Source organism: Cutaneotrichosporon cavernicola (assembly GCF_030864355.1).
Source record: "Cutaneotrichosporon cavernicola HIS019 DNA, chromosome: 5".
In the NCBI taxonomy this organism is placed as follows: domain Eukaryota; kingdom Fungi; phylum Basidiomycota; class Tremellomycetes; order Trichosporonales; family Trichosporonaceae; genus Cutaneotrichosporon; species Cutaneotrichosporon cavernicola.
Window position 1 is genome coordinate 1,742,535 of NC_083397.1, and position 26,203 is coordinate 1,768,737.

Here is a 26,203-nt window from a genome sequence, read left to right on the forward strand (position 1 = left end):
TCAGCGCGGTATAAGGGGATACGTACCCGACTTTGCCGACCTGCTTGCCTGCCAGAGTAACTGTGGGAATGGTCATGGTAGATGTGAGCCAGAGGTGAGAGGTGAGGTGAGAAGGGTGCGGAGTTGGATGGTCTGCGGGTCATGTTATAGGATCTGGAATGGTGGAGGTGCACGGTGGAGGCCGGTGGAGGTCCCATCGGTGAGGATGCCCGAGGAGGATAGAACTCGGCATGCTGGTCAGCGCAGCATCGCCATCGGCGATGGTCAGCTGTCTCTGTACATTCAGGTTGCTGAACGTAGCTGGTGACGAGAATAGAACCAACGCGGCGCGACAGCTTGCCGGGGGGACCTATACTTGGCTAAGGCTATCGCTATGTGTGACTGGAGCAACTCGACTCAACATTGTCCAACCGCTCCACTCTAGTTCAAACATGCATGACCACCTGGATCAAGAGCGCAGCTCTATGTGTGAGAAATATTTGAGATTAGTGACGCGAGCGGCGGCGCTTGCGGTTGCACTTCTTGCCGCTGCCACTGCCACTGCCGCTGCCACCGCTGCTGCCACTTCCACTGCCGCTGCCACTGCCGTTCGGGCCCGACGAGTACACGCGTGTGCCGCCGTGGTGTGACTCGCCAGAAGCCGAAGTCGAAGCCGAGGCCGAGGCCGAACCCGAGGTCGAGGCCGAGGGAGCCGCCGCAGCAGTGCCCTCGTCCGGGTGGCCGGCGACGAGCGCGCCGCCAGGGAGCTCCTCAACGCCAGACTCGTTCGACACACCGTTCTTCGTCTCGGTGTCCACCGGCTTGCCGGACGTCACTGGCGGGGCAGACGCAGACGGAGCGGCGGACCCGGAGACCGACGCAGACGCAGACGCGGACGCAGACGAGCTAGCGGCCCCCGCAGACGCGGACGCGTTAACGCTAGCATTGTCAAGGCCGGCCGCGGTGGCGTTCGAGTCTAGTCCAGCGCCTTGGTTCGTCCCGCTCTCGGCCTTGATCGGGAAGTCGACTCGGAAAACCGACGTGTCACCCATGCCAGCGACCTCGTCTGTTGCGAAGGTGACGTGGTTGGCGACATCCTGGTCACTCGATACCTGGACACGCGCGCCGCCGAAAGTGTCGCCGTAAGTAATGCCGCCGGCTGTACCCTTCTGGTTGTTCTCGCCACCCCACTGACCGGTCCAGGCCGGGAAGTCCTCGTTGATAAACATCTCCGTGTAGTTGCCCGCGTTGGGCAGGTAGACGGGAATGCGACGCTCGTTGCCGATGCCGATGAAACGGTTCGGGCCAGCGAAGCCGGGTTCAGGCGAATCACATTTCTGACGGGTAACCGGGCCGTCGGCGGCCCAGAGCGGGTTGCAGCCGGGCAACTTGTCAATGGCACGGTACAGGCCAATGTCTTCGGCGGGGAGCATGCCTTGGTATGCGCAGCTGCGCGAGGACTGCTCGTTGAAGCTGGGGGCCCAAGCTGGGCAGTTTGCTGGCTTGTCCTGCGCGCCGTTGGGCATGTTGCACTGCTTGACAAAGTTGGTTAGTACGGTCGGGTCCCAGCCGTTGACAAAGTCGCCGTGGAACGAGGGGCCGAGCATGTCGCCATTTGAGAACACGACATTGTTCTTGCCTGCCCTCCAAGGACGGCCCTGGTTCTCCTTGAACTCGTAGAACGACTGCATGAAGATGGTCGGGTACTTGATCGGGTGGGAGGGTGGGCAGAGCCCGCCGTTGGGGCTGTAAATGGGTCCCTCGGGTCCATAGTCGAGGCTCTCGACAGGCCAGGTCATGTGGTCAAAGTGGTTCTCCGAGTCGAGGGCGCCGTTGGCCAGGCCACATGAGGGGAAGCGGACGCCAACGTGCAAGCTGTGGCAGCCGTTGGGGTGCGTCGTGCCGTTGGGAAGCCAGGGTCTAAAGAGATCCGGCTGGTCACCGCAGTGAATCTGGACCCCACGCATACGGATGTCGCTGGTGTCGCGGCTCATAGACGTGCCAGAGATCATGCGCAGACCCGGAGGGAACGGGTTCATGTTGGTCTCGTTTTTGGTAAAGTAGTAGATGCGAGTGTTAAACGGCGGCATGGCCTCAAACGTCCCATTGTCGTGCATGTAGTAAACCGTCGGCGTCCAGTAGTTGGACTTGTCGGCAGTGACAACGGCGGTGGTGCACTCGGCGTTGAGCATTTCCTGAGGGTTGCTCAATTCCGCTACGAGTTAGTCACTGAAATTGCATGGTAACTGAGGGCAACCGTGACGGGACGGGCGGGCACCCACCCCACTTGGGCCTTTCAAACTGCTAAAACCATGGTCCCATGGTCACAGGCTCTAGAGTCCCACGCACGGTTCGTGTGGCAAAATGTATCTACTTACATCGAAAGTTGGAGGCACCCATCACGGTGTGGACGTGTGAGCCGATCTTGCCGGGGTCGATAATGGGGTCGAGGCGGCCCATCATGATGGGGGAGATTGCTGTGATAATGGTGTGGTCTGGGAGTGCCTGTGCGGTGGCCGAGCCAGCCAGGCCAAGCGCAGTTACCAAGGCAGCGAACATGGTGGGAAGGAGAGTGGTCATCTTCGTCCTGCGAAGGGGAATACAGTCCGGGTGGAAAGGAGAGTGATACAGGCTGTCGTCGTCGAGACGTTGCCTTGCCGAGAAACAATGAAGAGTGGGATAAAAGAGAAAGAGACAAGGTGATGGGATTTAAACAAAGAACAAAAGGGGGTTTTGTTAAGAGGGCGAGTGCGCGAGTGGTGGTTGATAGCAAACGCAAAGGGAGAGTTGCTGTGCGTGTGTGAAAGAGAAGGCGTTTCCAGAGGCCAGAGTCCAAGGGATGGACCAGGTACAACCTCAACTCGAAGAATATCTAAATAGCTTAGTCTGGACGCAAAACGTGTGTCTTCAATGCCGAGAGAGTCAGTCCCAGTTGTCAAATGGATGAGCAGAAAGAGGCAGGAGCATGTTAACAATGACCTACATGTGCAGTTTCATATCCAGATCATCGGCCAGGGTCAGACGACGCGACGGTGCCACCCTGATGATGATGATTTACCAGGCACCAACGGTCAAACTGGAGGAAAAGTATCCTCCCGAAACGCGTTCCTCGTGTGATACACAGAGGGGCCGCCAGGGAAACTGGTGCTTTTGACCCATCCATCAGGCCCCAGGGGGTTATTCTCCGGCACACTGGTCTGTGCTTGTCAAGTCTCCTGCGACGCGTCCAGAACGTGCCAAGAATCAGTTAGACTCACCCGCACCAGAACCAGACTCTCAACCTCTGAACCTACTGACACCGTCTCCCTGATACACTTAACGTCACAAGCTTGATATATTAAACCCGACGTCGCACGTCGTATGGAAACTCCCCCCCTGTCCAAACAGTTTCTCAACCATACTTCGGCTCGGCTGGGTTAGACTGGTGCCTCTGCGTCTGAACCAGAGGCCGGGCCGGGCCTTGACCAACAGACAATGGTGGGCCAGTTACAGTATGCGTTACCACTGCTACCGTACAGTAGTACATTTAATTAACGTACTGTGGAGCAGCTTTCACGTCAGATGAGCCACCTGTCCAGTGTGTTGGTCAGTTTGTGTATACTTGGTGTTATCTCTTACCCCTCCAGTTTGTCACGACCCCATACAGCCTCACTCGATCAGCACAGCACATGGTGATGGGGTCTGCGTACGTCCTTCAAACGCCGAGAGATTCCTTGGAACCACCGCTGCGTCTCAGGCTTCAATGGCCGCGACACGGGCAACCACAGCAGCAGCAGCAGCAGCAGCAGCAGGACGCCTGGCGACCGCAGCACAGGGCGCAGAGCATCTTGAGAGGCGCCCCTGACCGACTGAGGATGGTTAGTCGACTTTGTAAGGAGGTTGCGAGGCCGCCCGCCGCGCGGACCAGCATGTGTGGGTAGCACGATCAAGCCAGCCCAACTCAGCACACAGCCGGGCACGCATTGGTCATTGCTGTTGGCCAAGAGAACAACACACACTCTCCCCGGTCTGTCCAGCTCTATAATGCATACAAGTACAGCGTCTACCCGTTGATCTTCTTCGACCGGCCCTGGCGCTGCGAGTCAGCCATGTCTCTTACAGATAAGATGCGGACGGATAGCACGAGTAGCTATTGCAGCTCGAGACGATCCGCGGCGGTGGGTGTAGATCCACAGACTGATCCAGACGATACACATCCAGGCGACCGTACTCGGCAAGCCCCAGGTACACTGGTAGACCATCCGGTAGGTGCACATCCAGGACGCCAGGCAGCTCCCAGCCATGTGTCCGCATGTCCCCGTCCCCATCACCATCGCACTCACCTTCTTGAGGCGCTGGAGCTTCTTGGCCGACATCCTGGCGGCAACCTGCTCGAGGCGCTCCTTCTCGGCCTTGCGCGCGCGGCGCTCACGGATGGCGGTGACCTTGCTGCATGTCAGCATTCGCATTCCAAGGTTGGCCAGCTCGATCCCCTCAACCTTCCATCCTCCCCACCAATGACTCACCGATCATGCTCCTCCTGAGCCTCGTCCTTCATCTCCTTCTCGACAGCCTTAACAGCCTTCTTGGCCATATCCTGCTCAATCCGCTTGGAGAAAGTCGACCTTAAGCCCGGGGCCATAAGAGTACGCCGCGTACTCTCCTTCTCCCCCTTCCAAGCCTTCCCATGACTCCGACCAAGCTTGGACCCACGAACTTCCAGGACCTTGGCCGGCGCAGCCTGCGTGCTCTCCGTACGCGGTGTTGTTGTGTCGACGTCCATGGTTGTATGGTAGATGGCAGATTTTGTTTTCCCAGTGACAAAGTTGGGTGGCAAAATTCATGTGGTGCCTGTACCAAAATACCCCCGCTCTTATCCATCCACTCTATTACCCCACACCTCCACCGCACGTGACATCACCCAGTCCCTCTCCAATGCGCCTCTACGCACTCAAGGTGCCCCCAAGCATCTCCGAGGACGTGAGTTCCCTTCTGAACAGACTGACACAGACCCTCGACCGACTCCTCCATCATCTCCCCGAGGCCGCGCAGGACCGCGTCCGTAAATTCCGCCATGAGGCCGACGCCATCCGTTCCGTCGCAGGCCGCCTCCTTCCAACGTGGTATCTCCGCCGCTCAGGCCTCGTTCCACCACCAACCCACCCCGAATTCGAGACCGGCCCAAAGGGCAAACCTTTCCTCGCAAAGCCGCAAATACAGCTGGATTTCAATACCAGCCATGAGGGAGCGTACGTCCTCCTGGCCGTGAACGACCGCGACGTGGGCGTAGACGTCATGGACTTGCCCTCCAATCCCGAGGAACTTGAAGACTCCATCTCATACCAGGTACTTTAAGGAATAGTTCCATGAGAAGAAATAGCTGACTCCAGCTCACGCCACACGAGCGCCTCGCACTCGCCGCCACGCGGGGACGCGTAAAGGCCAAACTACTCACTACGCTGTGGACGATAAAGGAGGGCTATACCAAGGCTATTGGGGAGGGGATCGCTTTTGGACTAGACCGCATCGAGGTCGATCCGGGGGACGGGTCTGTCGCTGGCGTGCGCGTTGATGGGCGCGATGTGCGCAAGGACGGGTGGAGATGGGCTGTTGGGAGCCTCGAGGGCGGCGCGTACGGGTACGCCGTTATCTGGCGTGGCGAGGAGAGTGCGGTTGAGGTCGAGACTGTTGGGTGGGACGAGTTCATCCGTGCCTTCATTGGGAGCGGCAAGGCGTGGTAGTGTGTGAGGTTTCTGCGCTCACATAGACATGTACATCTTACAAGGCTACTTACTGGCGCTCATCGCGTCTGCAATCTGCGTTCTCTGTCTCCGGTATAGTGCAAGGCAAGCTGCCGCCCACCACCTTCCCGATAAAGTTCAGTCCGCGCGGCCTTCACACCATCCCGCAATGCCGCTCACGACGCCGCTGACAAGGCACGCCTCGCGGCGCAGAACAAGAACGATTTGGGAAGCCACAGACCCTACTTCTTTCAGCAGACGGTACTCGAGTCCCTGTCACAGCATGAGAAGGTTGACGGCGGCGTATCGTTCAAAGCTGAGGGAACATACAGCGCTTTCTAAGGCGCTGCAGAACCTCGATGTGTCGCAATGCAGACGCTGCACCTCCTCATGGCTGAAACGCTCGAGGTTTGATGTCATTGGGGACTCGCGGTTGGCAGGCAGGCTTGGGTCAAAGCGAGTGAAGGGGGAGAGTGATTTTTGGAAGCTGGCCAACATGTGAACGATATCACGTCCCAACTGCTTTTCCGACTTTGGAGCGGGTACCTCGAAGGTGGCAGAGGCCAGTGATGCTGGAATGACTGTCGGTAAGCAAGAGGGAGATGTCGCGATATGGTTTTGGGAGGGAATCTTCGTCCACTCCTCTACAGGCACACTTGCTGGAGGTGTTACGGGGTCGTCTGGGATCGCATTTGATGCTGTAGCAGTCAGAAGCTCCTCTAAGGCGCGGAGATCATCGTCTTTTGCCAGCTTGACTTCAGGACCAGTCTCGATGGTACCATCGAAGTTTGAGCTCTCCGTGTGGACGTCCTCAATGTCAATAACGAGAGCAACGGCAATGCAAGATGACCCTTCGGTCGAGATCGCTTGGTTACTGTGTGCTTCCTGGGGAGCGACCCAAGAGACACGTTGACGGCGGCTGCCTCGGAGCCAGGGTCATCCTCCCCACCTGCGTCGTCGTGATCATTCCCGCTCGCTTCGAAGGGGGCCCAGAAGAACCGGTTCGTACCGCAGAAGCTCACTTACGGAAAATCATGATAGGTGATTATGCTCTAGGTAAGGAAAACGGGAGAAGCGAGAGGTAATTCGTTGAGAGGTTGAGACAGCAGGTTGACAAGTCGAGGGTAGCGGAGAATCGGCCAGATAATTGTTGGAGGTGGTGAGAAGCGGTAAAAGACAGGTTGGAGGAGCAAGAGAAAAAAAGGCAAAGAAAGAGTTAATTGCAGTTATATCATTAACAAGAAGGCCCGGAGGAAGGTGAGTGCGAAGGAAGGCACTGCGAACCTCGGCCCACAAAGGTCAAATTGCCCCCTCCAGTCGGCTGGATTGGCTTGTGGTACCTCGAGTGGCACTGCTGGTACTCGGGACGGATCTGACGAGCATCATGGAGATTGGACACAACAGCTCCAGAGCCTGCTGGGACTCGAAGCTCGAAGGCGTGTAGATGAGCTTCCAAGCTACAAAGACATACATGTTGAACCGTGGGAAATGCTCGGTGTCACTTAGCTACTGTGCAAGTGTACGAACTACTCTACTTCCAGCGGCCTATATATAGTGCAATACATACATACGCCGTGCTTTGCCATCATCTGGGGGCGGGGAAGGGAGTACCGGCGCACGAGGGGCTCGACCGCGCAGATGTACCCTAGTGCGGAGATGTTGTTGCTCGTGTCGCGGCAGGCGAGGAGGCTGGTGTCGAGGACGAGGGGCTCGAGCGCCCCGGCCAAGGGATCGATGTCGTGGAGGGTGTAGGCGCCTGCGTCAGGTTGTCTGGGGGGTGACTCCCGGTCCTGGAGCAGGTAGGAGTGGGATTGTTTTGGAGGCATGGTATGTTTTGGACGAGGACGTGCGTTTTGTGGTGGACAGAGCGTACGTATGTTGATGTGATGTGAGGAAGCCTTTGTGTGAGGATGACGAATGACTCCGATGTGTACTTCCTCATGGCAGCCTCCCTTCCCTCATCTCACTCGTACTCAATTCTTGCATGCGGCTCACCTAGAATCGTCAGCACCAGTCGTCTCGACACCATACCCTCAAGCCCAGTCGTAGCGACCAGCTGCAACACGTCTCGTTGGCGCGCATTGAGTGGTCGGGCTCGGCCACCACCACGTCGGCGACTTGAAGTGTATTCAACCCGTCGCGGCTACCGAGAGAGACCTGGTTGACGTTGCGCACCACCTGTCGCTCGCGGCCATGTGGGATACCGCGAGGAAGTTGCTGCTGCCTGGTGATCTGGTGAGCTGAGGGGCGGGTGGATGCAGGATGCGCATCAGGTGCTAACATGTAGCATGCTAGAGGAGTCAGCTGCCCGTTGTGTGCTCGCCCCTCCAGTCCCATCCCGCGACCAAGATTTCAGAACCTATCTCGACCGTGCGAGATGCGGTAGCGTCCACCTGTAGTGATGTATCAGGCAACTGGGTATCAGACGACTGTCGCGGACCTCGGACCTCGATCCTCAATCCTCAATCCTCAATCCTCGTACATGGGGTTCCTCATGTCGTTCGCGAGTGCCCGTTTCTCTAAAGCGCTTATATCCTTATATCTCACTGCAGATCAGTCTCTCAATCGCCGTATCCGCTCCAGGCATCGCACACTGCATCTGCCCATCTATTGTGTTGGCTTAGCCTCATCCGCTGCAATCGGGCCGGCAGTCTCCGCCTCCGCCTCCGCCTCCATCGCGGCAATGTGCCGCGCCTTGATCTGCACGCGCTGCGGCTTGACCAAAGGCTCAGGGAGCGCGGTTGCCTCGACGCTCGCGCGGGTCTTGTCGTCGAGCGAGCGCATGGGGATGTGCACCCACTTCCACTTGAGCGAGCCGGAGACCTTCTCCTGACGCTTGCGGGCGTGAGGGAGGTACTTGCCTGTGGAGTGGAATGAGGTCGACGGAGCGTGGTGTCGGGAAGTCAACAAGCGGTGGGTGGGAGAGGTCGATTAGGACGAAGAGGAGGAAGGTAGAGTCGAGTGCAACGTTACCAGAGTCGAGTGCAACGTTACCAGAGTCGAGCGCGACAAGAATAACGGGCGTCAGCACACATCCCAATGAGACCAGCGCTCGCAGCCCACGCTACTCACCCCTCCAGAAGAGCTGTCCCCAAGCGGTGCCGTGAGCGCGCAGCTCCTCCTTGCCGTCCTGCGTGCTGAACTTGAGCTTGGAGCGGTTGATGCGCCAGAACGAGTTCGCCGGCCACTGAACGGGACGCACAAGCGCGTGCATGCCCTCCTTGGGCAGCGAGGCCAGCAGGCGTGGAAGCTGGGATGCTGGTGGCTTCATGGTCGGTTGAGTGAGCGATGAGACGGTTGGCTCGAAAAGTTCGGAGGTGGACGGCGAATTTCAGAATCGCCTAATGCGTTCCTAAACCATTAGAATGAAGTGGAGGTCATTAGAATTCGACTGAGGGCACCGTGGGAAAGCCATGATGGGATGTTGACGTCTTTGGTGTTCGCCGCTCAGAAGACAGAACGCTACAAGTCAAGTTCACACCAAATCCCAATCTCACCATTACCCATACCACCCTTTGTCCCAGTCAGCGATCGTACGCTGATTACGATATTCTGGACCCCTATCGTCGACACTTGTTTCCCCATTCTTGGGAGATTACCCCTCCCTGTTCCCCAACCTCCTACTTCGGCCGATGGAGTCGACGGGGGTTGACAGGACGACCCCGCCGCCACCGCAGCCACCACCAGGTCCTCTGGGCGACAGTAACAGTCCAGCAGTGCGCGAGGAAGGCGCAACAACTTCCCTCGCGACCGGTGATGCAAGCGGTGGCGATGCACCAGCAGTGCCGGCCGATGCACCGGCCGCCACTCAAAGTGTAGAGGTCCCAGCTGGTGTGGACAACCGAGAAGGGGACGCTGGTGTGGACAACCGAGAAGAGGACGCTGGTGTGGACAACCGAGAAGGGGACGCTGGGGTGGACAACCGAGAAGGGGACGCTGGGGTGGACAACCGAGAAGGGGACGCTGAGGTGGGAGTACTTGAGAGAGAGGGCAGTGGCGGTGACGTCGGCGAGCTTCCTGACCTTCCCGCCCTCCCGGAAGGTGACCTTGTCCTCGATAACGAGCCTTCGACACCTCAGCTCTCGATCGCCGACGATGACTTCGACCTCGCGCCCCTCCCGACTGAGTTCGACCCTGACGCGCCATTGCCAGAACTTCCCTCCACCACGGTGCCTGAAGATGACGAGCTCGCGATTGTCCCATGCGAGGAGCCAGAGCCGGAGCCAGTGCCGGAGCCAGTGCCAGAGCCAGTGCCAGAGCCAGCACCTGAGCTTGAGCCAGAGCAGCCAGAGCAGCCGGCAGCCACGGAGGTGGCACTCACCGACATCGACGGTGGGGATGGCGGAGAGCAGCCGGAGCAGGACATCCTCGCCGTTATCCGCGGGTTGGCGGATAATAATTCTCTGCAGTGGGTGGAAGGCGGAGAGGAGCACGAGCCGGAGGTGGAAGCACCAGTAGAAACAGAAGCCGGTGACGAGGAGCACGGCGCAATGGAGATCGACCTTGTTGCAGAAGAGGAAGCTCGGGGGCCATCCCCAGCCCGTGAGAATACGCGTGGGCTCCGCTGACGCCAGCCTCTTCACAATCGTCATCAATACCGCCATTGTCACCCATGCGCCTCCCTGAACTCCCCAACGAGCTCTCCCTCGACGCCGATATCCCCGCGTCCAGTTTGCCGTCATCAGTCCTCGTGCCAGAACTACAAACTTTCCGTCCGGAGTCTTCCAACACTGCTCGTCGACGCGTGCGAGCTGCGTCGGCCTCAGCGTCGCCGGCGCCGGACGAGGTAGGGAGGCGAAGGAGGTCAGCAGGCCGGAGCGACACCGACGATCGGGAGTCGGACAGTGGCGATAAGCGCGAGCGGTACAAGCGCCGTAAGGGTTTGGATGGCAAGCTCATACGTGCATCGGCTCGCCCGCGGAAGCGAATCGACAAGCAGCTCCAGATCGAGCGGCACGGCCAGAAGCCACCAGAGAAGGTCGCGCCCCGCGCCAGGACTCTTCCCGACGCGCGACTCCGGGCTCTGGTGCGAGGCAAGGACAAAGAACTACAGCTGGCCCCCTGCATCCGCAAACGTTATGATCCGTGGGGCAAGTGTACGCAGTGTGTGAGCAAAATTGGCGGCGACTCGTGCCGCTTCCGCAACTACCGCGTCTTCCCGTATGGCCCGTGTTGACAACATGCTGACCCCAGATTGAATCCCGAAACCGCAGAAATCATCGGACCAGGGACGTTCGGGTCGACCACGCTGGACGAGCCGCTTACACCAATGCCCCAAAAGTTCAATGTCGAACTCACAGAGGAACACATGTCCCGTATCGAAAAGACAGTAGCGCCGCTGCTGGTCGGCCTCATTTCGCGCGAGATGCGGCACGTAATCAAGAACGAGGCTCTGCATAGACCGATCGATACAGCCCAGCACCGGTCCGTGTGCGACTTTTGCTCGTCGACCATCTTCGCGGGGTTCTGGTTCTGCACAAAGTGCGGGCGCGACTACTGCATTGAGTGCGAGCGCTTCTTCTCGGTTGACGCTGCAACCATAACGGCGTCGCCCTGGCCAGTTCCCGAAGCCACGCGACCGAGGTTGCATCGCTGCACGCGTGGCGACGACCCCCTGCCGCTCCAGCCCAAACCTTCCAAGTCTGGCAAGCTCAAGCAGCAGATGCATTTCCGGAGCGATCTCATGGCCGCGTCGCGCCTCTCAGCTGACGAGCTGCGCGCTGACTTCCTGGCGCTCATCAAGTTTGTCCTCGAGCCCGGCGCGAGTGATTTGGACGTCGAGGCGCGGGTGGCGTCGCTGGCGCTGGGTGACGAGGAGACCGAGCTCGCTGACGGTGTGCGCGAGTACCTGTCCCATGCCGCGCCAGGGCTTGCATCGACAAAGCTGCCTCTCTCGGATGCTGAGGTACAGGCTCTGTATGTCACATCCACGACACTGTCGCAGCCGCCGGATCCGACCGACATTCCACCACTGCCCTTCATGTATATCGACGGTGATAGGCTTGACAGCCTTGCGGGGGGCTTTGACTCGCTGTGGGGGCGGGGCGAGCCGATGGTCGTGGGCAACCTTCTTAAACGGTTGCAGATGCAGTGGACGCCCGACAACTTCATTCGACGGTTCAAGGACGAGCAGTGCTACGTCGTCGACTGCGAGTCGGATAAGGTTCTGCTGACGAGTGTTGGCGCGTTCTTCCTCCTGTTCAAGGAACTGGGAAGCGAGATGACTGCGCCAAAAGAGGCTGCAGTCGCCAATGGGGCGACATTGGCGACAAATGGACCAGCAACGAATGGGACGCCGTTCGAGACTGCCTGCGCCGCGCTCAATGGGGTGAACGTCCCAGCTGCTGGCTCAAACGCTGGGTCCCTACCTCCACAATCACCTCACCAGCCCATGGCCGTCGATGAAACGACAAGAACTTCTCCACGCGAGCCAACAGTGTTGGACGCGGAAGCGCAACCGAATGGCGGGGCCGAGGCAGTGCCACAGTGCAGTCTTAGTGACCAACCCTCGAGACCTGAAGTACCCAACGGATCACCTTCTGCGACCTCTGCTCCGCCGCCATCCTCTGCCTCGGCTGCCGCTCGTCCGATTCTGCCTGCTCCCACACAGAACGGGTCCGCTCCGGGCAGCGGTGCTAGGACTCCACAGCGAGCCTACACGTTCCAGGAGCAGGTGGCACAAATGGCGAGCTGGGCACCTGGGTACGCTAAGCTCAAGGCCGCGCAGCGAATCTTCAAGCTCAAGGACTGGCCGTCAACGGACGACTTTTCCACCGCCTATCCCGACCTGTACCAGGATTTCTCCAACGCCCTCCCAGCCCCCGACTTTACGCAGCGCATCGGCGTCCTCAACCTCTACTCGCACTTCCCGCCAGGCCCAACGCGTCCCGACATCGGCCCAAAGATGTATAACGCGCTCGCTGGGCGCGAAGACCCCGGCGGCCTCGGCTCGACGCGCCTGCACATGGACGTGGCTGATGCGGTGAACATCATGCTGTACGCGTCCAAGCGGCCCGACGGTTCTCCGGGATGCGCGGTGTGGGACCTCTTCCGCGCCGAAGACGCCGACAAGATCCGCGCGTTCCTCCGCACAAAGTTCCCGCACGCCAAGATGACCGATCCGATCCACTCGCAGCTCTTCTACCTCGATTCTCAGCTGCGCGAGGAGCTACATGCACAGTACGGTGTGGCGTCGTTCCGTGTGTACCAGTACCCAGGGCAAGCGGTGTTTGTACCCGCCGGCTGCGCGCACCAGGTGTGCAACCTCGCCAACTGCATGAAGATTGCGCTCGACTTTGTGTCCCCCCGTGAGTGTCCCGCTTTAATGAACCCAGCCAGAAGCTGACAGCAGACAACGTGCGCCGGTGCCAGCGCCTCACACAGGACTTCCGCAAGGAGAACTATGTGCGTGTGTGGAAGGAGGACGTGCTCCAGTTGTACAACGTCATGTGGTGAGCTTTGAAGTTTACTTCCCTGGGGCTGACAGCAGGTACGCGTGGACGAATGTGCGCGGCATCCGTGAAGCGCGGAAGCAGAAGGAGATCACGGATCGTGAGAAGGCCGCCAGCCATGCCGAATGGCTCGCACACCTGAAGGCCGGCCAGGGGACTCATCCGCACGGTCACCCCGCGGGTCGACCACCGTCATACGCTCCCGGCGTACGGTACTCTTACTCACTTGCGCGCGATGGCGATGGGCCGTCTCGATATCTCCCCTTCACCTCATCGTGGAGCTCGGTGCGCGACGATCCCTCTCCCTGGGTTGGCACGGAGAGTGCTATCCGAGGGCAGTCAACGCCGCCAGTTCCGGCGCCAGCCGCATCCGCGCTTCAGCCTCCAGCTCCAGCGCCAGCCAGGTCGGCACCGCAGCCTCCAGCTTCACCACCTGCTGCACCCACACCTCTTCCTGCACAGCCGACGCGTTCGTCGCCAATCGCTGATAACGCGTCGTCGACACTTACTGCTGAGGGCCCTCCTGCAACCCCCACTGCAGACTCTGACGTTGCGGACAACCCCGGGACGCAGGGGAATGAAAGCCAAGTGGCCAGGTCCGTAAGCCAGGAACCAGATAAGAATCCCGAGTCGGCCTCGGCCTCGGCCTCGGCCCGACAGATCCTGCCAGCCAATGGTGACGCTGCGACGGTTTCGACTCCGCCGTCGCCTGGCCAGGAGCTTGTTCGCCGCCTGCTGGACGCCGCGCTAGCTCGCGAGCCCAAGCCTGAGCTGCACGTTGATCTGGCACCCAAGCCTGCGCCTGAGCCCGAGCCGTACTACCGCCACAACTCGTTTGCGGACGACATAGGTGCGCTGCCCGAACTCATGGATATCGACGGTGAGGTAGAGTACAGCGACGTCGGCATGTTGGGATAGTATAGTAGCAATGAAGCGTGCAGTAGCGACGAGTAGCGATGACGCATCTGAAGCAATACGTTCCGCCACATTCAGACGATAAGCGGCGCGGGACGGATCTGGCCCTCATGGACCGCCAGGGATCATGACCCGCCAGATTGACGCCACGTCGCTCTGCCTTTGCCAATGAGCCTTTCGGTAGCGGTAGCGAGGGATTGGCCTGAGAGTAGAAGCGCGGGGCCCACGGCTAGAGCATACGTGACCTTTTTCTGTTGGAAAAGCAAGACCAGCAAGCGAAGTCAGGCCGATGGATACCGGTGGATGCCGCTGGATGTTGAGGCTCAACAGGCTCACCATATGGATGGGAGGCAACTAAACGATTTGACGATCGGCCATCTGCCCAAAAACGTGCCTGGCCCTGAGTGTCGGTTACTCTACAATTCCGTTACGCGTCGACCCAAAAGGCGGCTCTGCAGGCTCTGATTGCCCAGATCCCAAACTCTTTAACAACAATAACTGCCCCGACCTTTATCCTCATCCTCTTCTCCTCTCTCCCCTCTCCTCTATCCACTCTAGTATCTACTCCTCACATCTATCCAACATAACAATGGCTGCCCGTCTCCGCCTCCAGAACAAGGTCGCCATCGTCACCGGTGCCGCTTCGTGCGTACTTGTCACGTCTCTTCACTCCCTCACCGCTTTCTGCATTCCTCCCTACCTTCCTCCGCCGCCCACCCCGCAACTTCCACCTTCTCCCGCCAGACTAGTCTAACGTCCAGCGGTATCGGTCTCGAGACTTCGCTCCAGTTCGCCGCTGAGGGCGCGCGTGTCGTCCTCTCCGACGTTAACGAGGCGGCTGTACTCAAGGCTGCCGAGCTCGTGCTCAAGAACTTCCCTACTTCGGAGGCGTTTGGCGTCAAGGCCGACGTGTCGAAGGAGGCGGATGTCGCGGGTGTTGTTGAGGCTGCCGTGGCCAAGTTTGGCCGCCTGGACGTTATGGTGAGTCGCAGGTACGCGAGGCTTGGGAAGGAGGGAAGGTGGCGTTGGGACTCAACGGGATGAGGAGTTACACTCGCGCGCGGGGCGGGAGGGGGAAAGGAAAGCAGAGGAAAGCGGACGAGTGCGAGCTGAGAAGAGCGCCAATGGTGGTGAGCCTGCGATACTGTTCACCAAGTGGGCAAGCATGAGCGAGCCAAGCTGCCCATTCCACGCATGCTACCATTGATCCTGAGGAAAGAGCCAAGTCGACACGCGGCCCGAGTCTGGCATGCATGACTAACCCCAGTTCAACAACGCCGGTATCATGCACCCCGCGTACGTATCCCGCATCCTTTGGGTTGTCGCCGTGGAAGGTGCACGGGCTCGGGATTTCTAGGAACCCGGTCCCGGCTGCGAGGCATTAACCTCTAACGTCCATGCTGACAGCAGTGACGACGATGCCGTCAACACTGAGGAAAAGATCTGGGACCTCACCCAGGCCATCAACGTCAAGGGTGTCTGGTACGGCTGCAAGCACGCCGTCATCGCCATGCGCAACGTGAGCTGATGAGCTGCTGTTCTGAAGCTGACGGCAGAACAAGGCTGAGCCGGAGAAGGGCCTCGGCATCGGCGGCTCGGTCATCAACGTCGCGTCCTTCGTGTGCAAGGTCGGCGCTGCCACGCCGCAGCTCGCGTACACTGCCTCAAAGGGTGCTGTGCTCGCCATGACCCGCGAGCTCGCCATGGTCCACGCGCGCGAGGGCATTCGCTTCAACTCGCTCTGCCCGTGAGCTCTTTGTGATCTGCCAGTAGCTGACAGCAGTGGCCCGCTTAAGACCCCTCTCCTTATGGATTACCTCAACACCCCTGAGAAGCTCAACCGCCGCCTGGTCCACTGCCCCATGGGCCGCTTTGGCGAGGCTGTTGAGCAGGCCAAGTCGGTCGTCTTCCGTGAGTCGCGAAGAGCGGACGAAAGTCTGCGAGCTGGCCAGCTGCCCTCATCCTCTTGAAGCTGGTTTTCTTCAGCGGCCTGGGCCATGCCTAGAGCTCAGCGAGAGACACCACTCCTAGCAACCCACCTGGCGCTATCGCTAACGCTCAGTCGCCTCGGACGACTCGTCGTACGTCAACGGCACCGACTTTATGGTCGACGGTGGTCTCATTGCGTGCTACGTCACCGCTGAGGGTGAACCCAAGGTCCCTGGCCCGCAGGGCCTCCTTGCCCAGCTCCAGCAGTAGGGGCGAGACCGCTGGGCAAGGCCGCGGATGCGTAGAGCCTAGACACAGCTAGAGGTTGGATAGTTGTTCAGTAGTCGGAGTCGTATTATCTGGGAGCATGTATTTTTCGCCCACCAAGAGGTGCATATGAGGAGAGAAGACTGGAGAAGACATGGAAGTTACTGCAATGTTGTCTCGGGTTTGGAATATGGGAATGGTCCTGGAATTTTACCCGGTCCCCTTCCTGACATACGTCCGCCCAACACAGCCCAAACCCGATTCAATTACCCGGTCTTAACTCAACTCCGCTCCTCTCCATCCTCCTCACTTTCGAGTCACTCGATTCCGCAACACTGCTTCAGCACCCGTTCGACACGACCCCCGACTGCCACACCATGGCGTCCTACACCATTCCTAAGCTCAAGGGCGCAGACACGTGGCGCGAGCTTGAGTCCAAGTTCCCTCCCCTTAAGAACGACCTCCTGCTCCGTGCCGCACGCGGCGAGGAGACCCCGCGCGCTCCCGTCTGGGTCATGCGCCAGGCTGGGCGGTACCTCCCTGGTGAGTATGAGTTGACAGCGGACACCACAGTGTAGTTGTGTGGCTCGGAGTGGTGGACGTGGAGGTGGGAGGCGAACAAAACCCCGGCCGCAAACTGCCATATGACACGACCTCGTGCCGAGCGTCTAGCGGCGGGGATGCTCGACAAGACTGCGACAGAACCATGCCTCTCCGTCGCCTCTGCATTTGCCTTCAGCGCGTCCGGGATGAGCTCGGCGCGGCTTGTTGCCTCGCCGGGGTATCCGCACGTTCCAGCTGACGAGGCTTACGTATTCGTTCAACTGAGCTGACGCCAGAATTCATGGAGGTCAGAAAGAAGCACTCGTTCTTCGAGTGCTGCCAGACCCCCGAGCTTGCCACCAAGCTCACTCTCCAGCCTATCGACCGCTACCCGGCCCTCGACGCGTCCATCATCTTCTGTGACATCCTCGTCGTGCCCCAGGCTCTTGGCATGGAAGTACTCATGGAGCCATCGAAGGGCCCCGTCCTCCCCCAGCCTCTGACGACGCCGGCCGACCTCGCCCGCCTCCCCGAGACGGTCGACGTGCAGAAGGAGCTCGGATACGTCTTTGATGCCATCACGCTCACCCGGCAGGGCCTTGATGGCCGCGTGCCCCTCATTGGATTCTGCGGGGCGCCTTGGACCCTCATGGCGTACATGTGTGAGGGAGGAGGTAGCAAGACGTTCGAGAGGAGCAAGAGCTGGCTGTACAAGTACCCCGAGGAGAGCAAGGCCCTCCTCACCAAGATTGCGGACGTGTGCGCCGACCTCCTCGTTGGCCAGGTCCTCGCCGGTGCCCAGGTTAGTACATCCCCACGCAATCCCTCTCTAATCTTGGAGCGTGTTAACACCAGATGCTCCAGGTCTTCGACTCGTGGGCCGGCGAGCTCACTCCCAACCACTTCCAGGAGTTTGCGTTCCCCGCCCTCGTCCACATCTCGCGCAAGGTGCGTCACGTTCTCAAGGAGCTCGGCCACGACGAGGTCCCCATGACCCTCTTCCCGCGTATGGTACACGCGCCGTCGTCGCTTGCCCTCCTCAAGCCCGAGATTAGCGGGTACGACACCCTCGGTCTTGACCAGGGCCTTGACGCTGTCGAGGCGCGCCGCCTCGTTGGACCAGAGATCAACCTCCAGGGCAACTTTGACCCGGTTGTGCTCTACGGCGGGCGTGAGGGGATCGAGAAGGAGGTCGCGCGCGTCTGCAAGCGCTTCCACGAGGCTGGGGGTGGCTGGATCGCCAACCTCGGTCACGGGATTACGCCCAACGTCAAGCCCGAGGACATGGGCTGGTTCCTCGAGTGCGTGCACAAGTACTCTGTGCGGAAGTAGCTCTGAGGAGTCTGAGAAGTGGGAAGAGTAGATAGAGGATCTGCAGAAAAAGGAGCCTGGCCGGACTCCGATATCCATACCATAGACTGGCGCCGCGCGTGTCAACAATGCATCGGATACTTGGCTGCTGTACAGTACATCTACGGCCCCGTGCGGATGTCGGTCGCACCGCCGCTCTGGGAGTTAGCGTTTGGTGGGCGAGACCGGGAGAGGGGGGGGGAGGAGGAGGAGTCGATGGCAGCCAGCTATTCCCCGTTGTGCGTTGTGGATAGCTGGCAAATAGCCATCCTCCATCTCCATCGATATACCTCGTACCCCTAGGCTCAGCACAACTCACCATCACCGCCTCAATCTCGCGCTCGGTCATCTCATTGTGCTGCCAGTAATACGCGGGCGCCTCGTAAAAGTTCTCAAAGTCATAAGGCTTCTTGCTGGTCGGCAGGAAGCCTGTGCCGTACGCGCTCGCGTGCGCGGACGCAGCCGACGCGGGCGCAGCCTGCGACTTTGCGGAAAACGAGGCAAAGTTGTCGGCAATCTCCTTGGGCGCGTACGGGTGCGGTCCGGGCTTGTGCGGCGCTGGCGTCAGTGGGGTGGGGGGGGGGGGGGGGGGGGGGGTTGGTTAGGAAAGGAGGGTTAGGAAAGGAGGGGTAGGAAAGGAGGGGTAGGAAAGGAGAGGTAGGAAAGTGGGGGAGGAAAGGAGTGGAGGGTGAAGATGGATTGGCGCCGGCCCAATCCACTCGAATGGAACGGTCCCATGCGCTGGCAATACCATCTCGTCCCAGCTCAATGCCAGCGCCGTCGCTGCGGTGGTAGCGATGGAGATGGAGATCAATGTCGATGTCGAGGAATTGGCCGAGGGCCGCGGCAGACCTGAAGAGCGGAAGGGGGAGGGGGAAGAGAATAGAGGGATATGGGATATGGATACGCACTGGATGGCCATGCGCGCTTGCCGATGAACTGGATGAGGGGGGTGCGGGCGTTGCGGACGAGTGTGGCGTGCATGGTGGTGGAGAGGGTTTGGGTGGTGTGAAGAGCTGCCTTGGTGTTGAGCGCCTTGCTACTACTGTACGTACTGAAGCGGCAGGCGGCAGGCGGCAGGCGGAGGACTAAGGAGCGGGGAGCGGGGGACCTGAGTGTGATGACGGAGGCAGTATAGTCCTCACCCCACGTCGGGCAAACCGTAAGGCGGCGGGCCAGCCGGGCGCGGACTATGCCCGCCCAACTCCGAAATAGCGGGGGAGCCACCAAGACCCGATATCTGCCCCACTCCAATTGGTTAGTGTATTAGAAACGGGTGGGGGCCGCTTTCCCCCCCCCCCCGTCAACACTCAGTGTTATCTACTGCAATATGCATAGTCTACGAATACAGGGTACTGGTACACACAGTGCCGGTGGGATGCAACCTCACTGTCTCTTGTAACGGAAGCGCTCGAGTGTCGAGCCAGACACGCCGAACGGCTGAGGGCTAGGTTTCGGCATTCGCTGGCGGCATGCTGCTACATGTTGCGGCTTGGCGGGTAAGGGTAGGCGTGCGGGTTTTGGCGTTTCACAGTCGCGCTCGTGTTGAATGTTGACGGGAAGAGGACTGAGAACCTTGGACGCTGCCGTGACCGGGATGCTGGGCACGGATGGGCGGCCGCTGAGGCGGCGTGCCGGTGTGGTGAACGACGGCGCCTTGAGGGCATACTTCTCGCGCCATCCAGCTGCGACGCTCAACGCGCGCGCCAGTCGAGCCTGCTCCCCTGGGTCGGCCTCCTCGATTGATATCCTACGCTTCGAACCAGCCACCGGCGACGGCGTGACGATCTCATCGTCGAGCGCCGATTCAGACGAGTGATGGCGGCGCGTACTCTTAGCAGGTTGGGCATCACGCGACCATGACGACGAAGGAGGTACGAGAACGCTCGTGATGGGCCGGAATGGCGCGCAGACGGCATGATCTTCCGGGCCGTACTCCTCCTCGGACCACTCTGTTCTTTGGGATGAGGCGATCGTTGCCCCGGTTTGGGATGCAGCGAGAGTGGCAGGGACTAGCCATGGCGATGAGCGGGGACGCTGAGTCGGTGTCGGTGACGAGGGTTCTTGCCGTGGCGATTGCGACTCGTCTATCAGGATCCGGCTCTTCCTCGGAGTCGAGCCTGGAGACGTGTCAAAGCCCGAGTGCACAGAAATGGGCGACGTAAAGTGGACGCCGCCATCGTCGTCGTCGTCGAGATGAACTAGTCGTCCTGCGACAGGCGAGTTGTGGACCGTGGACACGTGCGAGACCGAGCGATGCCTCTCTACCGGGGATGGGATGTTCTCCGGCGTGACCTCGCGTTTTTGCCGTGGCGGCGACGCTACCTGCGTCGACTCCTCGTAGACGAGGCTGATGACCTCCTCGGCCTCTTCGGAGATGCGCTGCACGTCCTTGGTGAAAAACTTACTCGTCCGTCCGGCACTGACACACGGCGGCGGGATCGGGCTAGGCTCGGTGTGGTGTTTGCGTAATGGCCTGGGAGTGACGTTTGGGAGGTCTGACAACCTCGTTGGGCCGTTCGCAAGGCCACCAATTCGAGGATGGCTCGGCCTGATGGCTGGGGTCGACTTTGTGCGTGGCATCCGCTTGATGAATGCATCCAGTGTCCCGCTTGAGACATGGGCGACGAGGCCCTTGCTCTTACCCTTCCTCGGTGATGGTTGGAAGTTGGGCCAGAGGTCATCGATGGGCGTGCGCGTCTCGGGGTGCAAGTCACCCTTGGCCATCCCGCAGGCGATCTCGATGTCAATGTCAAGGCCGACCCACTGCTCGTCGTCTTCACTCAGCTCCTTCTCTGGCTCGTTCAGCAAGACCAGCTTGCGTTCGTGAGGGCAAAACACGCGCTGGTAAAGGAAGGCCTTCTCGGCACGCACAAAGTCCGCGGCGTAGTTGGGCGGGATAACATGTGCTCCCTCGAGGCGGAGGGACTGCAGGACCTGCTGTCAGCTGAACACTTAAGGCAATAGCTCACCTTGTCGACCGTCTTGCAACGTCGCAGCATCCGGTGTGCCTTCTTAAGCCCGATACCGGGGATCGACGGGAGGTAGTCGCACCCCGAGAGCATGGCCATGCGGCGGAACTGGAGGTCGGTCCAGTTGGTGAGGTCGAGCTCTCGCACCTCACCAAAGCGCTTGGCCTCGATGGACACGCACGACCCGTCCTTTTCAAGCTTGAAGATGGCTGTCTGGCAGCCAAAGACGAGCAGATCTGAGTCCTCAGTGATGACGCCGTCGACGATCCCCTCGCGCTCAAGGTAGTACAGCTGAGCGTCGGCCTCGTAGGGCGCGACGACGTAGTCGATGCCTTCGGCCCGGAGCGCCTGCGATCAGCTGATCACGATAGATGGGCTAACTCACCTTAATGAGCTGGTACGCCATCTCGGGTGTGATGTCGACACACTTGGTGTACGCGTCGCGCGCATCTTTCATCCGGCCTTGCGCTTCGAAGCTCTTGGCACGAGCGAGATGATCAGCGCGTGATCTAGTGTGAGCAGGAAGCAAGAGGCCTGAATCCAGCGCAGACATGGCTGAGCACACTCACTTGGCACGCGAGTCCTCTGTCCCCCGCTTGGCTGGCAATGGCCCGCCATCGAACACGACAAACGGCCTGATCTTGTGATGCTGGAGCATGCGCACGCGGAACATGGCATAGTCGACAAACTTTGTCGTCTTGCGCCCCTTCACAAGGTCCTCAGCACATCCGAATGCGCCCTTGTGCAGCCAGACGTACGCGTCGACCGCGAGACTGTAGTCAGCTTGTGGTCAAGGTTTGTCGGTTGACGCGACGACGCACGTCTTGCCTCGAAAGTCGGAGATGTGTCGCGGTTGCTGGACCTCCTTGAGGGCGGGGAGGAGTCCTTGAATGCCCATGGTGGACAGTGTCTCCTCCCTATTACTATTATGTGTGTAGAGTAAAAGTTGATTGAGATTTGGAGGGAGAGTTGATGGATGAGAGTTGGAGGAAGGCAGGCGCGTCTACACCAAACACTCATTTCATGTTCCTGGCCACTCGAATTGCTTCCGTTGCCGCCACCATCCCTACCTGCTGCGTACTTGACTGCGTCATGGCCAGCTACCAGAAGTACTACATCTGTCCCATCCAGCCTCTATCCATCCACAGCCATGTCCATCCCTCGGGTGAGTAGGGCTCCGAAGAGCGTGGCCATCAGCGAGCGTTCCTTTGGCTGAAGCGCCGTCCCGTCGTCCGCGCAAACGGCAACTGGAGGGTGGACTCGCTTCTTGCTACACCGCCTTACTGACCGCAGGCTACCTACGACCCCCGCCGCGTGTTCCGCTTCTCACTCCCCAAGATCGATATCGGGCCCAAGGCCCGCGAGGTGGGAACATACGTCTCGGGCGCTCTGGTATGTGTATCTCAAAGCCGAACTAATGTCAGTTCACCGCCTCGTTCTTCCTCATGATCGATGCGGGCACATTGTCCAAGTACGGCAAGATCCCCTCCGAACGTGAGGTGCACATTGCGTTTGTGGACTGGATCCCGGCGATCTGCTCGACGCGTGAGTGCTAGCCGATATGGGCTGGGGCTACTCAACAAGACCCCTCTGGCTGAGAGGTATCTGTTGAGCCATACTGCGCAGCCCATTCCCCATAGCTGTGGCTCATCCCAGTCGGATTCCTCGTCACGTCGATGTTAGACAAGACGCACCTCCGCAGCGCGTTTAGTGGCGACTCGTGGGGCACTGATGGGCCGGCCGCTTACCGCGCCCGCATCGTCCTCTTCATCGGCGTCGCGCTCATGGCTGGTGGCCTTGCAGGCAGTCTAACCGTGCTCATCCTCAAATACATCCAGGCCAACCCGGACTATGTGTACTTCGGGATTGCCAACGTCGGGATGAACGCGGGCGTCATGCTATCGTGAGTGAGCACGTGAACGAGCTGACAATAGTGCCATGATCCTCTGGGTGTCGCAGAGCGGCAGCGACGAGTACGAGTACCAGCTTACGGTCTAGAGCAGTTGCGCATGCACAACGTCGAGCGGAGTTGGGCAACAGGAGTGCTGTACCGAGTGACTGACGCTGGCAAGGCACTTGGTACTTTCCCATCACAGCAGCTCGTAGCGGCGGATTTCGATTCTACCTGACATTACAATCGCGGGCGCCTCACCATAGATGGCAACCCTACTTTCAGAGAGTCTGAAACGTCCTGTGACGACTGGCGCCGTCTCTCACGGCGCAATTCGAGATTGACCATCCACATGAATTGACATATCTCCAACCCTCAAACATCTCCCTCAAGCCCGCCATTTTTGCGCCGTACTAACCCGTCTCCACAGGACAATACAAGGTAGCACAAAGCACTGATTTCATTCTAGCTTCTGGCTCCATATCCTTATCGACTGCTTCGCGGCGCAGGGCTATCGCCAGGTCGATTAACGGTCGGCTCGGCTCGGCGGGCCCGGGTTACGGGAACGTGTGGATGGCGGCATCACGGCTCTGGGCCAGGTGGAGTCCGGCCTTTGTGCTCCACCTCAGGGGAGGGCCGAAGTATATGGGTGAACGAGCCAAGTATGATGAATGCCCATGCCACTTGGTCAACACCGCTGTGACCCGCCACATCACGGACCACATAGGCTGGCACCGCTTCTTTTGCTCGTTTTGCTCTCTGCTTCTTGGGAACGACACAAGTTGTCCCATGTCATGAACCGCATTGGTACACCTGCAAGCTGCCTAGGCAATGACCGTTTCTAGATATCTTATCATGCCTCAACTCTCATTGGCTTCAGACTTCTGGACAGCACGCGTCGCCCCACCAAAGCGCCGAACGCTCCGCACGCGGCACCAAGTCGCACAGATACATGCGATGACCAAAGCTACAAATCCTGATCCTAATATACTGCTCTACACCACAAATGCGTCGGTAATGTACGACCCCAAGCCAGTCACGTTATCGCTTACGACCTCGAGCAGCCGGTCGTTGACCGCATAGAAAGCGCATCGTGCCCGCTCGATCTCGGCAAGCCCCATGCCCGTGCCGGACTCTTCGCCGCCGCGCGCGGCGTCCTCTTCCTCTTCTTCTTCGCGCAGTACCGTGTCCGGGATAGGGAGGCCGAACCGCTCCTCTGCGAGATGCCTCTTCTTCTCCTTGCGCTGGGCATCTGTTAATCCCACCTCACCGGGGCGCGCGCAGGCGACCTCGGCGATGAGGTTGCGGGCAAGGCCGCGAATGACAAGGGCAGCAAGGAATGCCACACCAGAGGGCGCGCGTTGCTGGTCGTGCGGTGTTACGCGCGCCGAGATGCGGAGCGGCTGGGACGCCGGTAGGTACGAGGAGAGCTTGTCCGTGATAACAGGTGAGAAGAGGACGCCCGTCGGTGTGCGTGGGTCAACTGCGATGGAGTCTGGCACATTTGGTGGGTTGAGCAGCGGCAGGTGTGTCAGGACGTGCCCAACAGTCACACCCGCTTGCTTGCACGAGCCCCAGGCGCATGTCGCTGGCGTTGGCTCAAGATGCACACTCTGGACGTGCGCGAGCAGTTCGCCGGGATTCGACGGCCCTGACGGCGAGGTGCAGCCGCGCCACATGCAGACAAACCGATCGGCGCCGTCCGAGCCTTGCCTGAATCCCAGGCCCGAGATGATGAACTTGCGCTCGCCGTTCTCGTCTGTGAATAACTTTGCCTGCGCGGCAGGGAACGCGACCTGCACGTTCTTGATCACCTCGGACGCGCTCAACAACTGCTCGACCGTGGCGGGGTTCGAGAAGAAGTCGCGGTATGCGTGCCAGAAAGTCACCTGCAGCAGCTGCGCCTGAGACGAGTACACAAACGTCTCGTGCATCCTGCGGTTAGCTTGAAAGTATTCAGCGCAACTAACCAAGCGATGGAGCGCTTTGGCTCAGACAGGACAAAGAGCTCCTTCTTGATCGCGGGGTTTAGTGACGGCGCAACAGTGCCGACCTCGCGGAAGACGCCTGGCCCGCCAAACACTTCCATCTGCGGCTGGTCGATCTCACGTTGCCGCTGGCGCTTCATGGCGGCCTCGCGAGAGAGGTGGGAAGCAGCCGCGGGGTTGTAGATCGTCTTGCCGCGCGCCTTGGACGTGATTTCGAACGCCATCTCATGCGTCTTGGCCTGATGTTCGAGCAGGATCGTCAGTTGCCGAAGGTGGGCAGAAATAGACGGGTCTGACAGGATGGTGCGCGCATACTGCGCATGCGGTGCGACGGCCGCGAGGAGATCGAGCACCATCGCAAGCAGTGGTGGTGGAGGGTTAAGGGTAAGGAGGTAGAGCATATGCTGGATAAATGCGTCTGGGGGTGGGGGAAACGTGGGAACCTGGAAAACGGTGATGAGGGTGGGGATGATGAGTTGGAGGATAGTCGAGTCGCGCGTGTGTATCACGAGGTGCGGGAGGACCTCGGAGAGGAGCTTATAGACGGGAGGACCGACGTATAAGAAGGGCGTCACTTGCTGGATGATAAGGAGGAGGTGCTGGATAGCCTCTGGTGAGCGCGCAGCGACCTCGAGGAGGAACGGGGCCGGCAGGTCGAAGAAGCGCGTGACAATGTGGATGAACCGGGTGCGTGCGATGGTGCGCGCGTTCTGGCTCACAAAGCTGCAATTCCGCAGCACCTGGAGCGAGTATGTCGCGCGCGCCTCGATGACGGGGTTGGCTTCGAACGCGGGTACAGCACCGAGCGCTTTGCGCGCGAGCTCGTCGCCGCCGCGTCCGGCACCCAGAAGCTCGCGGTACGCGTCCTCGCGTTCGAGCTGGTCGAGCCACTGCTCGGGCCACTCGCATAACGCGCTCACAGAGTCGAGGTAGTTATCAAGTATGAACTTGTCACTATACTCGAAAGACGCCAGAATGAGGCGCGGGAGCGCGTAGTCGACCTCACCATCCAGGCCGGAGCGCAGCATGAGGAAGAGGGGGTTGCGCGGACTTGTTCTAAGCTCATGCGCCGTCGCACCGTAGACGTTGAAACGCTGAGCGGCTTGCGACGCGTGCGGGACGGTGTGCACGGTCACGGGCCGTGTTGACGTTGCCATGGTGGATGGATGTCGAACAAGGGCGGAGTGCGGAGGTGACA

At 59.8% G+C, this 26,203-nt stretch overlaps 11 protein-coding genes across 11 annotated transcripts; 5 read left to right on the forward strand and 6 right to left on the reverse strand.

Moving 5' to 3' along the window:
- Window positions 1–485: 485 nt before the first annotated feature.
- Window positions 486–2,538, reverse strand: CcaverHIS019_0507070 (uncharacterized protein; the record flags this gene model as incomplete). Its single annotated transcript, XM_060601895.1, has 2 exons — window positions 486–2,194; window positions 2,358–2,538. The coding sequence occupies 2 exons, from the start codon at window positions 2,536–2,538 to the stop codon at window positions 486–488; spliced, it is 1,890 nt and encodes a 629-aa protein (XP_060458344.1).
- A 1,483-nt stretch (window positions 2,539–4,021) lies between these two features.
- CcaverHIS019_0507080 (uncharacterized protein) lies at window positions 4,022–4,741 on the reverse strand (the record flags this gene model as incomplete). Its single annotated transcript, XM_060601896.1, has 3 exons — window positions 4,022–4,054; window positions 4,302–4,407; window positions 4,485–4,741. 3 exons carry the CDS (start codon window positions 4,739–4,741, stop codon window positions 4,022–4,024), a joined length of 396 nt encoding a protein of 131 aa, XP_060458345.1.
- A 152-nt stretch (window positions 4,742–4,893) lies between these two features.
- Window positions 4,894–5,699, forward strand: CcaverHIS019_0507090 (uncharacterized protein; the record flags this gene model as incomplete). The annotated part of the gene is made up of 3 exons (XM_060601897.1): window positions 4,894–4,938; window positions 4,969–5,304; window positions 5,349–5,699. The coding sequence occupies 3 exons, from the start codon at window positions 4,894–4,896 to the stop codon at window positions 5,697–5,699; spliced, it is 732 nt and encodes a 243-aa protein (XP_060458346.1).
- A 1,531-nt stretch (window positions 5,700–7,230) lies between these two features.
- Window positions 7,231–7,525, reverse strand: CcaverHIS019_0507100 (uncharacterized protein; the record flags this gene model as incomplete). Its single annotated transcript, XM_060601898.1, has 2 exons — window positions 7,231–7,233; window positions 7,271–7,525. The coding sequence occupies 2 exons, from the start codon at window positions 7,523–7,525 to the stop codon at window positions 7,231–7,233; spliced, it is 258 nt and encodes an 85-aa protein (XP_060458347.1).
- Window positions 7,526–8,306: 781 nt separating this feature from the next.
- On the reverse strand, window positions 8,307–8,970 carry CcaverHIS019_0507110 (uncharacterized protein; the record flags this gene model as incomplete). Its single annotated transcript, XM_060601901.1, has 2 exons — window positions 8,307–8,560; window positions 8,772–8,970. 2 exons carry the CDS (start codon window positions 8,968–8,970, stop codon window positions 8,307–8,309), a joined length of 453 nt encoding a protein of 150 aa, XP_060458348.1.
- Window positions 8,971–9,331: 361 nt separating this feature from the next.
- On the forward strand, window positions 9,332–14,068 carry CcaverHIS019_0507120 (uncharacterized protein; the record flags this gene model as incomplete). Its single annotated transcript, XM_060601902.1, has 5 exons — window positions 9,332–10,241; window positions 10,274–10,859; window positions 10,893–13,006; window positions 13,051–13,150; window positions 13,189–14,068. 5 exons carry the CDS (start codon window positions 9,332–9,334, stop codon window positions 14,066–14,068), a joined length of 4,590 nt encoding a protein of 1,529 aa, XP_060458349.1.
- A 586-nt stretch (window positions 14,069–14,654) lies between these two features.
- On the forward strand, window positions 14,655–16,264 carry CcaverHIS019_0507130 (uncharacterized protein; the record flags this gene model as incomplete). The annotated part of the gene is made up of 7 exons (XM_060601903.1): window positions 14,655–14,710; window positions 14,827–15,046; window positions 15,333–15,361; window positions 15,476–15,584; window positions 15,622–15,812; window positions 15,849–15,976; window positions 16,128–16,264. The coding sequence occupies 7 exons, from the start codon at window positions 14,655–14,657 to the stop codon at window positions 16,262–16,264; spliced, it is 870 nt and encodes a 289-aa protein (XP_060458350.1).
- Window positions 16,265–16,638: 374 nt separating this feature from the next.
- On the forward strand, window positions 16,639–18,136 carry HEM12 (uncharacterized protein; the record flags this gene model as incomplete). The annotated part of the gene is made up of 3 exons (XM_060601904.1): window positions 16,639–16,804; window positions 17,101–17,606; window positions 17,660–18,136. 3 exons carry the CDS (start codon window positions 16,639–16,641, stop codon window positions 18,134–18,136), a joined length of 1,149 nt encoding a protein of 382 aa, XP_060458351.1.
- A 140-nt stretch (window positions 18,137–18,276) lies between these two features.
- On the reverse strand, window positions 18,277–22,024 carry CcaverHIS019_0507150 (uncharacterized protein; the record flags this gene model as incomplete). The annotated part of the gene is made up of 8 exons (XM_060601905.1): window positions 18,277–18,312; window positions 18,474–18,712; window positions 19,066–19,265; window positions 19,545–21,091; window positions 21,127–21,474; window positions 21,512–21,635; window positions 21,696–21,899; window positions 21,948–22,024. 8 exons carry the CDS (start codon window positions 22,022–22,024, stop codon window positions 18,277–18,279), a joined length of 2,775 nt encoding a protein of 924 aa, XP_060458352.1.
- A 252-nt stretch (window positions 22,025–22,276) lies between these two features.
- On the forward strand, window positions 22,277–23,124 carry VPS68 (uncharacterized protein; the record flags this gene model as incomplete). The annotated part of the gene is made up of 5 exons (XM_060601906.1): window positions 22,277–22,291; window positions 22,420–22,518; window positions 22,551–22,671; window positions 22,783–23,029; window positions 23,061–23,124. 5 exons carry the CDS (start codon window positions 22,277–22,279, stop codon window positions 23,122–23,124), a joined length of 546 nt encoding a protein of 181 aa, XP_060458353.1.
- An 888-nt stretch (window positions 23,125–24,012) lies between these two features.
- RSC9 (uncharacterized protein) lies at window positions 24,013–26,162 on the reverse strand (the record flags this gene model as incomplete). The annotated part of the gene is made up of 2 exons (XM_060601907.1): window positions 24,013–24,952; window positions 24,988–26,162. The coding sequence occupies 2 exons, from the start codon at window positions 26,160–26,162 to the stop codon at window positions 24,013–24,015; spliced, it is 2,115 nt and encodes a 704-aa protein (XP_060458354.1).
- Between the last annotated feature and the right edge of the window lie 41 nt (window positions 26,163–26,203).